Source organism: Sinohyriopsis cumingii, chromosome 1 (genome assembly GCF_028554795.1).
Source record: "Sinohyriopsis cumingii isolate HCF-2022 chromosome 1, ASM2855479v2, whole genome shotgun sequence".
In the NCBI taxonomy this organism is placed as follows: Eukaryota; Metazoa; Mollusca; class Bivalvia; order Unionida; family Unionidae; genus Sinohyriopsis; species Sinohyriopsis cumingii.
The window spans coordinates 141,150,064-141,167,562 of record NC_142961.1 but is presented as its reverse complement, the minus strand read 5'-3'; the positions used below and the strand labels follow the sequence as shown (position 1 = coordinate 141,167,562).

The 17,499-nt window shown below is 36.5% G+C and overlaps 1 protein-coding gene across 2 annotated transcripts in view; it reads right to left on the bottom strand.

Annotated features, from left to right (window-relative positions):
• The window catches only part of LOC149808026 (tRNA dimethylallyltransferase-like), a 125,856-nt gene that overhangs the window by 9,579 nt on the left and 98,778 nt on the right, over positions 1–17,499 (bottom strand). For both annotated transcript variants that reach the window (XM_089972701.1, XM_089972692.1), the window contains exons 12-13: positions 13,796–13,906; positions 5,394–5,461 (exon numbers count right to left, since the gene is read on the bottom strand). In XM_089972701.1, coding sequence (XP_089828827.1) covers positions 5,430–5,461; positions 13,796–13,906 — 143 coding nt within the window. In that variant the 3' untranslated portion in view covers positions 5,394–5,429. The remainder of the gene's footprint in view (positions 1–5,393; positions 5,462–13,795; positions 13,907–17,499) is intronic.

The window sequence follows — 17,499 nt, the reverse complement described above, 5'->3', positions numbered from 1 at the left end:
AGTCATTAAGGTAGTACAGCATAGCAGTGGTTTTGGTGACCTAAGCATTAAGGCAGTGTTACTTAGAAATGTGTACTGTGACCTAGGCATGAAGGCAGTATGACTTATCAGTGTATACTGTGACCTAGGCATGAAGGTAGTATGACTTAGTATTGTGCACTGTGACCTAGTCATGAAGGTAGTACAGCATAGCAGTGGTTATGGTGACCTAAGCATTAAGGCAGTACAACTTAGCAATGTGTACTGTGACCTAGGCATAAAGGTAGTATGACTTAGCAATGTGTACTGTGACCTAGGCATAAAGACAGCACTACTTATCAGTGTATACTGAGACCTAGGCATGAAGGCAGTATGACTTAGCAATGTGTACTGTGACCAAAGCATGAAGGCAGTATGACCTAGCAGTGTATACTGTGACCTAGGCATGAAGGCAGTATGACATGGCATTGTGTACTGTGATGTAGGTATGAAGGCAGTATGATTTAGCTGTGTGCACTGTGACCTGGGCATGAAGACAGTACAACTCAGCTGTGTGTACTATGATGTAGGCATGAAGGCAGTATGACTTAGCAGTGTATACTGTGACCTAGGCATGAAGGCAGTATGACTTAGCAGTGTATACTGTGACCTAGGCATGAAGGCAGTATGACATGGCATTGTGTACTGTGATGTAGGTATGAAGGCAGTATGATTTAGCTGTGTGCACTGTGACCTGGGCATGAAGGCAGTACAACTTAGCAATGTGCACTGTGACCTAGGCATGAAGGCAGTACAACTCAGCAACGTGCACTGTGACCTAGGCATGAAGGCAGTACAACTTAGCAACGTGCACTGTGACCTAGGCATGAAGGCAGTACAACTTAGCAACATGCACTGTGACCTAGGCATGAAGGCAGTACAACTTAGCAACATGCACTGTGATTATAGAATTGGGAGAGTATGATTGTTTTGGTCTCATCCCATCCTTACTGTCAAATCCAAAACTCGTATCTAAGACGATCAAGCTGTACCAACATTTGATGGGTGGTGGTGGTGTTTTCAACTCAAGGGACATGAATCCCTTCCTCTGAAGTCATATGTTCTCATTTGCTTTGCATCATAGAAATTTGTTTTAATTACTTGCTGGGGATAAATTCCCATTTACTGTGCTGATTGAAATTAATTTTAAATAAGTAACATTGTCATGATGTCATTTGTTACTTCACTGAAGGGTAAGATATCTTGGAGAGATGGGCATTTGATGATGTAATTGCAACTTTCTTCTCTTATTACTAACAATAATAAAATTCAAATTACAATTTTAGTTATAGCAATAATACTTCCATGAATAAAGTAATTCAATGAAAATTATATGTTGTGTAAGGACATAGTTTGCAATTTACAAAATGATGTAAACTTCACAAACTTTCTTTATAAAATCTTTGGACTGATTAAAATATTAAGATTTTTAAAAAAATCCATGTGAAATCTTTTATTTTATTGACATTTGATAATGAGAATACTTTTTAAATATACAGTTACATGGGGAAAACACACACACAAACACACACACACTCTCTCCCAAAGTTATGTTTAATGCAAGATTACTGTGTCTGGATGCTTTTATCCATACTGTAAATCAAATCATCATGGACTCCTACTCCGCCAAGTCACTGAGCTCTGTTTTGTGCACCGTGACAAAACACTCATACAACTATTACATTAATTATTCAGTATATACATATGTGAAACAAAGGACAGACTCTTTGTCTGGACAACTTGTATAAATAGAATTAGAAAAAGCTGTTCACATTTCAATATCTGGATTAACCAGTACCGTAACCAGCTGAGATGACAAGAGAGCTGATATTGGGAATTAAGAAAAGCCCATTGTGTGGCTATTATTAGTAGCACATGAACTGAAACTCTGACTGCCTTTACAAACACATTTTGTAAATATCGAATGACCCGAATGAATTGGGATGTAACTCATCTCCTCATAGATTAACTTTTGTTCATTGGAGATAGTTTTAATTCACAGGCAAATAAAATAGACAAAAATAGCCAAATATACCTTTCACACTGGCACATAGGTGACTCCTGATGTTTACTGCAACTAAATGAGTACTTTTCCCATAATTCAACATTCTACCCTCTCAAGTAAGGGACCAAGCATTTAATTTTCAACAAGATGGGAGGCTCCTACTTTATTCCTAAGTAGTGCATCTTTTGGGGTCTTTTCCCAAATAATAGGATGAATTATTCTTTTTCTCCACAACTTAGAACAAGACTTGTTTCCTCAAGCCATTTTGAGACCAGGAATCACCCCACCCCCTCTGCCCCTGCAATTAAATAGTCAGTCCAAGATAAAAACCATCTACATTTCAAATCTGAAAATCTGACCTATGGAACATCTTTGAGTTACAATGACAGTGTGACTGGAGTGCGGTAGAGTACAAGTAAGATAAGAATGCTTATCTATCAATATATCTGTATCAAAACAATGCCTTCCTCATGAAACAATGATTTAATATGAATGGAAAGAGTGGCCATAGTTAATACACACCAGTGACTGCTTCAAAGCAGGTGTAAACCACTGTGACTAGTTGACCACAATATAAAAGTGACTATTAGGACAGGTTTGACTGTTTTTCTAAGTAGCAATGTTATTTTTAGACACAGATTTAATTAGGTTTTAGGAAATGAAATGTACACCACACCTATATATTTTTACATATTAATGGGTCATACTAAACATAAACTTTTAGCTCTACTGGTCATAAACCACAAGAGTTGATTGGATGGTCTGTTTTCTATTGTCCATGTTATAATTACTACTCCTAAACAAAACAAAACTGCCATGAAACTTTATACAAACAATCATCCAAAGGTCTAGCTGGTCCTAAATGAACATGGTGCTGGTCCAACATCCAATATGGTCACCGCTGTGTACGTCTAGAAAATTGTTATCAATCCACCTTTTGATCTGATGGTCATATCAACATGGGGCAAAAGACTTCTTATATGGCTGTCACATCAACCATCTAAAAAATCTTGTTTTTGTGTCACCCAAGTGGAAAGTCATATCAACATTGGGGATTTTACCAGAATACTTCTGGCGATGGAGCTGGTCCTGAGTGCAAATGGTGCTGATCTGACACTCAATATGGCAACCAGTGCAGTCATATTGGAAACTATGTTACCAATACTCCTAAACAAAAAGTGATATCAACATGGTTTTTTTACCAGAAGACTTCTTATGATATCTAGTAGGTCTTGAATGAAAAATGGCGACAATTACACTTTCAAATGTGGACACAATGGTAGCCATTTTGAAAATCTTGTTATTGCTACTCCTAGAAAATGTTAAGTCTTAAAGTCCTGCTCAATGTAAAGTCATATTGACATGTTTGTTGTTTTTTTGTAACAGAAATTTTTTTGTTGTTGTAGTCGGTCCAGAATGAAGATTATGCTGATCTAGCAGCCATCTTGAAAACCTTGTCACTACTTCTCCATAACCTGATGGTCATATCAACATAAGGTAAAGACTTAACACATCTGCTTGGTCCCATGGGTTACAAGTCTTATGTAGGTATCAACCCATGACCCATGGGTTACAAGTCTGATGCTCTATCACCTGATCCACCTATCTAAATTTGTAGCCATAAATAATGATGTGTGAAAATAACTCCCTTAACTCGTTGACTGTATCCCTATTTTTCAGACAGTCAAAGGCTTCACTCTTTTTGCTCCACTCTTGCAAAGCAAACTGCTATTTTACCTTTTCTGTCATGATAATGCAGTGTTTTATAAATCGGCAAATACAAATTAATTTAATCTTGTTTTAATAATTCATTAGTATTTGAAATTTGTGTTGTATCATAAACAAACAAGAAAGAACACTCAAAGAGGTCACAGTAAACCTACTACAGTACCCCCTCTTTATAATGCTGCCCATGGGATCCATACAGTACACTGCCTTATAGTGAGACTGCCTTATCCTTATAATGGAGTAAATGATACACTACTCCCTCCTTATAATTCTATCAATGGGATTCATACCATATATTGCCTTAAGGTGAGACCACTCTGTAATGGAGTAAATGATAGAGTACTCCTGCTTTATAATGCTGCACATGAGATCTCTACAACATACTGCCTTAGTGAGATTGCCTTATCTTTACAATGGAATACATGATACAGTACACCCTCAGTATAATGCTGTCCATGGGATCTATACACTGCCTTATAGTGAGATTGCCTTATCTTTATAAAGATGTTAATGATACAGAACTCCCTCTTTATAATGCTTTACCATATACTTCCTTATTGTAAGACCACTTTATAATGGAGTTCATGATACAGTACTCCCTCCTTATAATGTGGTCCATGGGATCAATGCTGTATACTGCCTTATTGATTACCTTATCTTTATAATGGAGTACATGATACTGTACTACCTCTCTATAGTGCTGTCAATGGGATCCATACCATATACTGCCTTATAGTGAGACCACTTTACAATACATGATAAAGTAGTCCTTCAGTATAATTATGTGCATCGATGGGATCCATGCAGTATAATGCGGTATAGTGGGACCACTTAATAATGAAGTACATAACACCTATAATTCTACTAACGAATAATGAAATGGGGCCAATGATCATTCCTACCATATAACAATATATAATAATGAAAGTCCATAGAATGAGGGGGTACTGTATTTCTATATGCATTCTGACTCAATTCAAATAAACTGCCAGTCAGCTTGTAGCATTTCATGAATTCTATTTACAGAAGAATCTTTTCATCATAAAAAGTTTGGAAACTGCAAGTCATTTTTATTGACTCTGCAAGTCATTCTTATTGACAATGCAAATCATGGCAAGTCATTCTTATTGACGCTGCAATTCATTCTTATTGACACTGCAATTCATTCTTATTGACACTGCAATTCATTCTTATTGACACTGCAAGTCATTCTTATTGACAGTGCAAGTCATTCTTATTGACAATGCAATTCATTCTTATTGACACTGCAAGTCATTCTTATTGATACTTTTAGTCATTCATATTGTCACTGCAAGTCATTCTTATTGACACTGCAAATCATTGCAAGTCATTCTTATTGACACTGCAAGTCATTCTTATTGATACTTTTAGTCATTCTTATTGACACTGCAAGTCATTCTTATTGACAATGCAAGTCATTCTTATTGACACTGCAAGTTATTCTTATCCAATAGCAAGGTGCAAGTCATTTAACTGGAACATGGAAGGTTCACACACAAAAAGCCTTAACCTTGATGATAATTTCTCCATGGCATCCAGACAAATTATAACCTATGACTCACCAAGACAAGAAAGTCATCAAACAAAGTACAGGTTTTTATTCTTCATCTGATGAACATACCTCAGTTTTACTTGCCTGAGCCATTTCAGTTTTTCCTTAGGTTTCCTGCTGGCTTGTAATCAAAGTATCTAAAAGAAAATAGAAAGTCAGAAGTATAGCAAGACCTATGCAAAATACAATGTAAGCTGTAATTTGATTGGCTGATTAGCCAACATCAATAAAAACACTATTGTGATGCAGTCAAAGATAAACTTCTATTCTCCTGAACCCTACATTTAGCCAAAAGAACTCACAACTGTGATGCAGTCACAAAAAAAATTTCTATTCTCCTTAACATTAGTCCATATTTGATCTTTGGTCAATAAAATCTCTACCCTTCTATGATGTTTCAATTTTCTGTTGAGTTATATTTTCTACAGCTAATCAGCCAATCATACTGCAGCTTACATACTGATTTGTAACTAATGTGTACACACCTTCACTAGACACAGACCATGATAGGGAGTATTTCAAAACATATTTAAATGTTTTTAATTTAGTGGGCCATTATTTATCTAAGAACAAACAGCACATGTAAACTAATGAATGCAGATTTTATGAGCATACACAACTGAAATTAGCAGGAGGAATTACCAATCTATTTAAATGAATAATTAACACTGATATCAGCAAACGTGTATGCTTTGCTTTAATTTCTACAACTTATGAAAGTATGTACATGTCATCACATTTACTGTACATGTTGTCACATTTGCTGTACATGTCATCACATTTACTGTATATGTCATCACATTTACTGTACATGTTGTCACATTTACTATACATGTCATCACATTTAATGTACAGGTCATCACATTTACTGCCTCTAAGAAATGCCCTTAATTATTTCCATTAGTTGCAGTGGTAGTGGTAGCAGTAGCAGAGGCAGCAGAGATGTCTCCCACTTAAAAAGGTCACCCCTCTTGGCCTATTAAAGTATGTTGGGGGGAAAAAGAAACGGGATTAATTCAGTGTAAGATGGGGTGGTCACATCTCCTCAAGGATTGCCTCTCTTGAGGTGAAGGGGGCAAGATAAGGATCCACTAAATCAGCAGTAGTGCTAGCAGAGATGATGCCAAGATTTTATCTGAAGGGGATCTCCCCTTTTGCCTCCAAAAACAAGAGAGGAAAAGATAATAAACGGGGATAGGGTGGGGTGGGTGGAATCAGCATACTTCATTATTTACCCAACATTTAAATATATACCTATCTTTCTTCCAGAACCCTCGTAAGATTCATCATCTAGTTACATAATCTAGTTGACTCACTGTTGACTATCATTGTCAGTCAATTAAGGTATGAACACATGCTCGGTTGTGTAGCATGATTACCATAGCTGAGTAAACAGGTACTTATTTATGGTCACTTACATCAAAGCAAACTATATTAAAGTATTTAAGGAATTACAATTATTGTCAAAGCTTTATTTCTGAAACTTCTTTACTGCTAATTTTCAATTCTTGTTATTGATCAAATTATACACATTTTGAATTGGGTAGAAATAATAAGGAAATAGAGGAAAATTAAATATATTTTCAAACAAATTAAATCAGTTTATAAAATTCTCATGTAATAATTTATGATGATTATCCCTTAACAACCACAGTCACTTTTTTAAAATTTTGTTATGACTGAGAAAATACATTGATCGATTAGTAGGAAAAAAATATTGAAGGTGTCCCAAGACTTGTAGTACATGAAAAATTGCTTTAATTTTGTGTCCCAACATTCATAGGTCATAAAAATATACTTCTGAAAATAATTTAAGGTGTCCCAAGGCTTACAGTGTCCAAAGACTTACAGTCATTATGGTACGACATGATTTAAACCTTTGCATCAAATTTGGGTTTCTTCTTTGACAGTTTATCTAACCCAACATCTGACATAATTTTTTTCTTCAGAATGACCATTCTCCTTTTGGCTAGAAACTCAACTTCATCCCTCAATTTCTTCATTCTTCCAATCATTTAGCACATTCATTTCAGCACCAACATGAAGTTGAAAAGAGTCAGTAATATTCCACCCAGCCATACTCGACTATAATCTCACCTTCCCCACAAAAATGACAAAAGTTGAAGCATGCACAAATGAGGAAATGTAGGACACACATTTCTGTTATAAATAATTATCAGAATTTCCAATTAGCAGAATTTCCAAGTATCCTTTTCTAATAAAAAAACTGTACATCCTTTGAAATGGATTGCATTATTCTGATCAAAGAAGTGTCCTTGTTTACTTTTTAACAGTTAAATATAATTAATTTTATTATGCATGACTTTGTACTAATATGTGTGAATTTTCATCATCACTACTTTCCAAATCTGTATCATTTGCGCACATGCCCTGGCAGCATCTCTAAGTAGAATGGTAGTGGTAGTGGTTATAAACAGTTGAAATTAGAATAAATCATGTCTTAAAGGAACTCTTTCAAAGAAGAGTGACTAAAAAGTGAAAACAAAATACAGTTTACCAAAATAAACCTTTGTACATGATATTAAATATACAGTTTGGCCCTAGGGCACTAGACATCAGTGTTTGTATTCATGATCAGTTAAGATGCATATATAGTTTGGTTCTGGGGCACTAGACATCAGTGTCTGGATTTTTTATCAGTCATGAATAGATAGTTTAGCTCTGGGACACTTGATGTCAGTGTTTGGATTTGTGAAGTCAGCCAAGATGCATAACTATTCTGGAAAACTGGATCATGCAGAAACTCAGAAAGGAAGTGACAAAACTTGAGATCATGCACAAAGCTTGAGGTCACAATGCTTATATCATCAATATGCCACATCAAATGATGACAGACTGATTGACAGGAGTGGGCCTGATGCTGGCAACTCAGTTGTAGCATGGGCTCAACAGGAAGATTCAGTGACTTCTACTGTCTCAGATTTGAGACAAACTGTTGCTGCCTAAAAGCTGATACTTAATCTTTTGGAAAGTGTTTGGACCCTGGTGGACCTGCGACAGAAGGATATTGCTGAGAAAGCACCTCCATTCCCCTTTGTAGAACAGAGCCAGTCCAGTTTTGGCAGGAAATTTCCATGACATGCCGTGACATGCCCTACTCCAGAGAGTAACAGTGCTTTACATGAGATGCCAGCTGGCTCTCCAGCCAGACCTGGTCAGTTTCTTGAAAACCACATATGGCTATGATGTTAATTCCCTACCATTTATACAGACAGTACACCCTAATTAACATCCCTCAAATTCAGGAAGACAAAAGTGTAAATTTAAATTTTGATATGATATTGTACTGGCCCATATTCTGGTCCAGCTACTACATACTGACCTTGACCTTAGGTTTAATAGGCTGACCTTGTTATTGACACATTTGGCATTCATACAAGCAATGCTCATCCAGAGACAAGGTTAGAGCTTGACCTTTGTGTGTGAGATATTACTGACATGACATCAGGGTTTTTACAAGTATAGCAAGATGTTCACAGCACAAGCAGTGGCCTGTCTTTGCTATAACAACATTAAAGTGGATTGGTCTGTGAGAAACAACACTTTGCTCTGTGGTTTCTTTGTAAATTATCACGAAGAAATATGTTTTCACTGTGTAAGAGTACTCTCCACCTGTCTACCTTCTGTCCTACCCTTTTGGATGGAAACAAGAACTTGGTTCCATTCAGTCTGAAATCTCATGTTAGGTCGAACTAGAGTCCAATAACTGCTGTAGAGAAATCTTTATTAAATTCAACACTATGAATCAAAGGTTGTCAACTGGCTCACTGTAGAAATTTATATATGCCTAAACTGTAAAGTGTATCATTCACATACAGTGTTTAAGATATCAAACTGTAAAGTGTATCATTCACATACAGTGTTTAAGATATCAAACTGTAAAGTGTATCATTTCACATACAGTGTTTAAGATATCAAACTGTAAAGTGTATCATTCACATACAGTGTTTAAGATATTAAACTTTAAAGTGTATCATTCACATACAGTGTTTAAGATATCAAAACTGTAAAGTGGATCATTCACATACAGTGTTTAAGATATCAAAACAAAACCTGCATACTCAGTAAATAAAGCACAATGACTGTGGAAGAGCCTGTCATTGTTGAGCAGATACACCTTGGGCTAAAAAAATCACCAGGGCTAAGAATTATTTAATGGATATAATATGGTGTTATTTTGCTATAAACATATAAATCAGAGCAGATATTTTTCCAGCTACTGAAGAAATCTTTTTTTTAAAAGTGTCAGACCCCAACCCCAGAACAATAAATTGTTATTCCCTAATATTACTGTGGTATACTGTGGTACGTATCAAGATATGGTCAGAGATTCAGAAACAAACTGTAGTGGTACCCAGGTCTATTCCTCACCATGTCAAATTGACAGCTGAGCATTATTCTGATTGGTCCATTTGAATGGAATGGAATTTCCTTCTTCATGAATAATAATATTACTCCAGCAGCAGGTATACCTATCAACACTGACACAACCCGACTGCATTTGGTTTATTTTAATGGGAAATGATTTCAAGGGACTTTTCCACTAGATTTTTTATCACCTGTTTCTACAAGATCAATGGTTCTGTGTGAACTGTACCCTATTGTTACTGCTGCAAGATTGTGGGGGCCATAAATGACTCGGAAAAAGGATTATAGATTATAGTTAACTGTGACATTTCAGCTACTGTTGATATAATTAATAAAGGGCCTCCAAGATTCCATTTATAATGAAATTTGTTCACAGACTGATTTGGTGTGCAGTTGAAGGTCAGTTTCTTCTACAGGCCTGGCATATTCCAGATGCTACAAACTGATTGCTGATTCTCTGCCATGTTTTCAGATGGACAAATCTAGACAGCTGGTACCACAAGCCAGACAGCTGTTACCACAAATCTAGACAGCTGGTACCACAAGCCAGACAGCTGTTACCACAAATCTAGACAGCTGGTACCACAAGCCAGACAGCTGTTACCACAAATCTAGACAGCTGGTACCACAAGTAGATGTCTGGCCAGCAGACAATACCCCTCCAGTTTCTAAATTGTTTTTAGGACACAAGTCAATTGTTTGTGAGCATCATCTGTTATCTCCTTCCAGTTTTCATACAGAACTGGGTTACACTGCCAACAGAATTGGGTTACAATGCCTACAGAACTGGGTTACAATGCCTGCTAAATTACATTACTACATCAGCTGTCATCAGGAGTCAGCACTGTAATACATTGTCCTCTATTATGGAAGAAGCTTTCATCTATTTTGTTACTTATTGCCATGTTTCACCACAATTGCAAAGAACACAATAAAGCTTGGTAGGGATTCATCATTACTATTTGCAGGCTGGATTCAGTAACCCTATGCAAGCTAAAGAGCTCAGTTAACCAACCCAAAGCCCAGACTGCCAATAAACCCAAAGCACAGACTGCCCATAACATTTAGAGTTTTGTGTGACATGCAGCATGTTAGATTCTGCTATAAATGCATGTGTTGATTGCTTTTGTCAGTTTTCTGTGTTGTCAAGAGTTCACCATCAAATCCCATGTGCCTTCCATGTACAAATGGCTGTGGCTAAGAGTTGTGACATTTTCTGCTGACAAATCAAGATTCACCTTTTCCTGTCATCTTTCAAAACAGATCCATTTTGACTGGGAATGCACATTCCAGTTTGCAGAAATAATTATGTGTGCCCAGTTTCTTGTATGGAACAGTGTCAGTAACTACAGGGAGTGAGGGCAGTTTCTAATGGCTTCCTCTCCAGTGATCCACTTGTGGATTTCTTAGGCCACCCTTTTTGGATGTATCTGTCCTATCTTAGACAATTATTGACTCGTCCTGAACATAACCAGCATAGATGTTTTTGACATTCATTTGTTTAGGTGGTGCTCTACAGTTTCATATTTTCACAGGGTTAGAGTTTTAAAGAAAAAGAATTTCCCTGGGTTTCCTCACTGGTTATACTGGCTATTTAAAAAAGACCTTGTATGTCTTAGGTATTGTTCAAAGAACCTTTAATTCCCTTTATTTTTGGTGTATGATTGATGTGTGTAATATGGGTTATAGAGTATACAGATTGGCCTTACTTCATATGTACACCTTTCAAAAAAGTGCTAGCTCCACTTGGTCATTTTCACTTCCTGAACTTCAGAGGTAAATTGTATAAAAAAGAGCGGATAACTTATTTTACATTTTATATCTTTGGTAATTCATTCATTGCATTTTCAGAAGCTGGTATTGTCTAGTCTGGCAAAATTTATTTTCCCTATTTTAATAGCTGCTATGGATAGTGTACTTTAGACTAATTCAGCCTGATTTTTTAGCACAAGGGAGCAATCATTTTAGTTAGCAGTGTGCTTAGATCATGTACAATTTCCAAAAGTACAATATCCAAAGAAATATCAACCACATTACATCAAAGTAGCATAGAGGTATGCCAACATTCTCTCCACTGTGCATGATTTAAATGCAAACAACTTCACCTTACATACATCACTCTCTCAAAAGTACATAATAAGTGGTTAGTGCCTCCATAGGGGCAGCCATGGCTGGACATTCATTCCACACAGGGGCAGCCATGGCTAGACATTCATTCCACACAGGGGCAGCCATGGCTAGACATTCATTCCACACAAGGGAAGCCACTGCTAGACATTCATTCCACACAGGGGCAGCCACAGCTGGGCATTCATTCCACAAATGGGCAGCCATAACTGGACATTCATTCCACACATGGGCAGCCATGGCTAGCCATTTATACCACACAGGGGCAGCCATGGCTAGACATCCATTCCACACAGTGGCAGCCATGGCAAGACATTCATTCCACAACGGGCAGCCATGGCTGGACATTCATTCCACACAGGGGCAGCCATGGCTGCACATCCATTCCACACAGGGGCAGCCACTGCAGCAGCTGCTGGTGTTGAAGATGATTCAGACTCTGAGAAGATGGTTCTTTTGTTGTTATATGCATTACATTTGGGAGGAAACATGCATGACAAAAATGAAACAACTGCAAACCTGTTCATAGGACTACAACATGCCTTGATTTCACCTTGGTTTTGAATCACTTCATGATCAGGGATCATCCCTGCTGTTCAGTGTCTTGGGATCAGCCCAGATCTAGAGTAGGGATTATACTGGGATCACCCCAGGTCAGCAGATTATTAGAATAAGGGGTATAGTAAGGTTGGGATCAATGGCCAAGAGTCACCCTTGGCTGGGATCAACGTGACTTAGGCCAAGAGTCATCCTTGGGCTCTAGCTAAATTTGATTTTCTTCAAGTGAGTAGCCCCAGGGAGATCACTCTATGGTTGTACATGTCATCCCTAGTGAGCTTGAAACCACAATACACTAAATTTCTTAAATGATCCACAAACATTTTTAACAGTCTTGATACATTTGTCAGTTTTTATGTTTGCCTTCACTTGCTTTCCATCCTGTAGTTACACATTCATCACAGTGCTGGTTAAGAAGTTGAAATTTGACTGATTTGAATTAAAAGCCGTTATATTTTTGAGTTTAAATTTATGACCCTGTGCTCATACTTTGTTCAGCAAGGACATTATCTCTTGCTACTAAAATTCTTTGGAGATACACAGAATATATGACATTGCTGCAGTTAATCACATTTAGAGTTTGCATGAAAATTAATGATAAATTCATAAATTTGGACATTTGTGTTTTATTTCAGTTTAATATTGACTTTATCAACATTAATTAACCATAACTAACCATACTATATAATATTTTGCTTATTCAGTGGGTGTATGTAAAGTAAGCTAGGTCTTGTGTATTCAGCTTTCTAGGGGTGTATGTGAACTAAACTATGTCATCCTTATTCAGTTTCCTAGGAGGTATATGTAAACTAAACTATGTTTTGTGTACTCAACTTTCTAGGGGCGTATGTAAACTAAACTATGTCTTGTGTATTCAGCTTTCAAAGAGTGTATGCAAACCAAACTGTGTCTTGTGTATTCAGCTTCCTAGCGGGTGTATGTAAACTAAACTATGTTTTGTCTATTCAGCTTTCTAGGGGTGTGTGTAAACTAAACTATGTTTTGTCTATTCAGCTTTCTAGGGGTGTGTGTAAACTAAACTGTGTCTTGTGTATTCATCTTCCTAGGGGGTGTATGTAAACCAAACTATGTTTTGTCTATTGAGCTTTCTAGGTGTGTATGTAAACCAAACTATGTTTTGTCTATTGAGCTTTCTAGGGGTGTATGCAAACCAAACTATGTTTTGTCTATTGAGCTTTCTAGGGGTGTATGTAAACCAAACTATGTTTTGTCTATTGAGCTTTCTAGGGGTGTATGTAAACTAAACTATGTCTTGTGTATTCAGCTTTCTAGGAGTGTTAACTAAATACCTCTTTACTCGTCATTAGCAACTCATTGAAATTTGGCTATAATAATATAAGTTTACTGAATAAGGGGGACACTGCCTATATTCATACCCAGTATGGCAGTTGTTTCAACCAGCTTGATCCATTTGGCTTGACTTTCATTTTGTGCTTGCCTCTTCTTTTTATCAATCATTCTCTTGTGTTTGCGACCTCGAAGATGAGCTGAATGAAAAACAAATCTAATTTATTACACAGCATTCAGATTTATCACTGCTATGAGTGTACATAATAACATTCGTGGTACTCTCTCTTACACAAGACTTAGTAAGTACACAATAACACTCATGTTACACTCTTCTATGACAGTACACAGTAAGTGTGTGTGTGTGTGTGATTTGGATTTTTAACATAGCTTTAATAATTTTTCAGTCATATTGCTACAATGTCTGCAGTGTGACAGTTTATAGTGATGTCTAGCACTGGGGCATCATGCCGCAGACATGTAGCATGATGTCCCACCCAGTCACATTATCCTGACACCAGTCCTAACACTAACCTCTTAATGCTGAGCGCCAAGCGAGGCAGCTGTTAGTACCATTTTTGTAAGTCTTTGGTATGACTTGGCCGGGGATTGACCCCATGACCTCCCGTATCCGAGGCTGACGCTCTAACTCAGTACACAATAACATATTCATGTTACTCTCTTCTCCAACAATTAGTAAATACAAAAAAAGTTAGTGTTACACTCTTAAATAACACTTAGTACATAATATCATTCATGATACACTCTTCTATAATGCCCAGTAAGTATACAAAAAAAACCCAACTCATTTTACACTCTTCTGTAACACCCAGTAAGTACACAATAACACTCATGTTACACTCTTAAATAACACTTAGAACATAATAACACTCATGTTATACTCTTTTATAACACTTAGTACTCAAAAACACTCCTGTTATACTCTTACATAACACACAGCAAGTACATAATAACACCCATGTTACACTCTTATATAACACTCAGTAAGGTAAGGTTAATTTTCTCCAGGACCCACTGAGACTTGTACTCCAATTTAGATCTAACCAAATAAAAGTCTATACAATATTTCTTAGTAATCAGAGGCAGATGGCAGATGAGGGGCTGTTGTTTGCAGTTGGATATATGGTATGTGAAACTCAAAACAAGCAGGTTGTTGTATACAATATAAATCAACTCATTTCATAAACTTGATATTTCAAGAGCACTAAGATTATTTAATTATTATGTATGTTTTCCAAGTGTTATTTTGTTCTATGATATCTCACAATTTATTACATTTTACATGAAAAAATACAATACATACACACATTAACATCTTTTCAATTATTATCAATATAAAGTATAAATTACTTTATAATTACTTTTATTTGAACCAAATTTGAAAATACAGTCTGAGGCTTAGGAAATCATTTGGGGCTATGGTTAAGTAGGTCACTTTTACTTACCCAGCCTTGTAACAATTTAGTAGGAAATAATCTATTATAAATAATATAAAAATATAACTATACATCTGGAACTGGACCTTTGCTGGCAAGCTAAATTTTAAAATAAACTTTAACCTGAAATGGCAACACTAATCACCATACTGGGACAGGATTTAGTAACCCAAGACACCCTTGTGTGAGGGCTACTTTATAAGCCAAAGTCTGTGACAATTTAACATCTTTTATATAATAACCCAAGACACCTTGAGACAGGATATAGTAACCCAAGGCATCCTAGTTTGAGGGCTACTTTTAGAAGACAAAGACCACAACAATTTTGCAGCTTTTGAATTTCACATAATTTATTGTTAACTTGTAAAAGATTTTGAATCAACAGTTCAACTTCACCTTACTTCACCCTCAAGCTTTCTAAGGAAATGACATACAATGAGCATTATATAGATCTGACACAATGGGCATCATATAGATGTGACACAATTGGCATCATTCAGATGTGACACACAATGGGCATCATACAGATGTGACACAATTGGCATCATTCAGATGTGACACACAATGGGCATCATACAGATGTGACACACAATGGTCAGCATACAGATGTGACACACAATGGACATCAAATTGATGTGACACACAATGGGCATCATACAGATGTGACACACAATGGGCATCATACAGATGTGACACACAATGGGCATCATGTAGATGTGACACACAATGGGCATCATATAGATGTGACACACAATGGGCATCATACAGATGTGACACAATGGGCACCATATAGATGTGACACACAGTGGACATCATACAGATGTGACACACAATGGGCATTATATAGATGTGACACACAATAGGCATCATATAGATGTGACACATGATGGTCATCATACAGATGTGACACACAATGGTCAGCATACAGATGTAACAAACAATGCACATCATATAGATGTGACACACAATGGTCATCATATCTATATAGAAATGATACAACTGGCAAATTGCAAATGTAAAATCTAATACTGAAACCAAAAATACAGTCTGACTATGCATTGTAATACTGGACACAGTCTGACTATGGATCGTAATACTGGACACAGTCTGACTATGGATCATAATACTGGACACAGTCTGACTATGGATCATAATACTGGACACAGTCTGACTATGGATCGTAATCCTGGACACAGCATGACTATGGATCGCAATATGGGACACAGTCTAACTATGGATCATAATCCTGGACACAGTCTGACTATGGATCGTAATACTGGACCTGGTATTGTGCATCTGATTTACATGTTTAACATGATAATGTTGTGACAATTATTTAAAACATTCATGTTTATTACATCATCACCACATTGTAATCAAACATGTTTATTAGATCATTCACTACATTGCAATCCATGTTTATTAAACCAATCATTTCACTGCATTGCAATCAAACATGTTTATTAGACCAATCATTCACTGCATTGCAATCCATGTTTATTAAACCAATCATTTCACTGCATTGCAATCAAACATGTTTATTAGACCAATCACTACAATGCAATCTATTGTGTTTATTAGACCAATCATTTCACTGCATTGCAATCAAACATGTTTATTAGACCAATCACTACAATGCAATCTATCATGTTTATTAGACCAATCATTTCACTGCATTGCAATCAAACGTTTATTAGACCAATCATTCACTGCATTGCAATCCATCATGTTTATTAAACCAATCATTTCACTGCATTGCAATCCAACATGTTTACTAGACCAATGATAAATCTTTTCAGACAAATATTCTTAATAGCTACTTATCATCAGTACCAGATATCCAAAGTTTATGTAAGATAACATGGTGACTGTGACAATTCCCTAAATTCAGATTCAGGAAAAGAATGAAATGTTTCCAAGAATGTGAAATTGACATTTTCCATAACAAAATATGGAAAATACAACTTCCCAATACTACAGTGGTGTTCTCCAGATTCTTCAGTTGCTTCCATCATAATGTCAACTGAAATGCTAAAACCCATGAAGAATATTGCCATGAAATTAAATGCTCAGAGAAAAATTTCTATGGCATAAAATGCCTCAGACCACTAGATCATTTTCTGAGACAACAATATTAGAGACAAAAATGGTGTGCACAAGATACAGCGCATGTATCCCTTGATTTAAGTTAGTGCAAACTTTCTGAGCATTCAAAATAGAGTACTTCATGGCTTTGTGTTCAATTACATGTTCCTAAAATTGGCATTCTGGTAACAGTTTACAGGCAGAATCTATGTAATAGTTGGAAGTGCTGATAAAAGTTTTCGAAAGTTAAA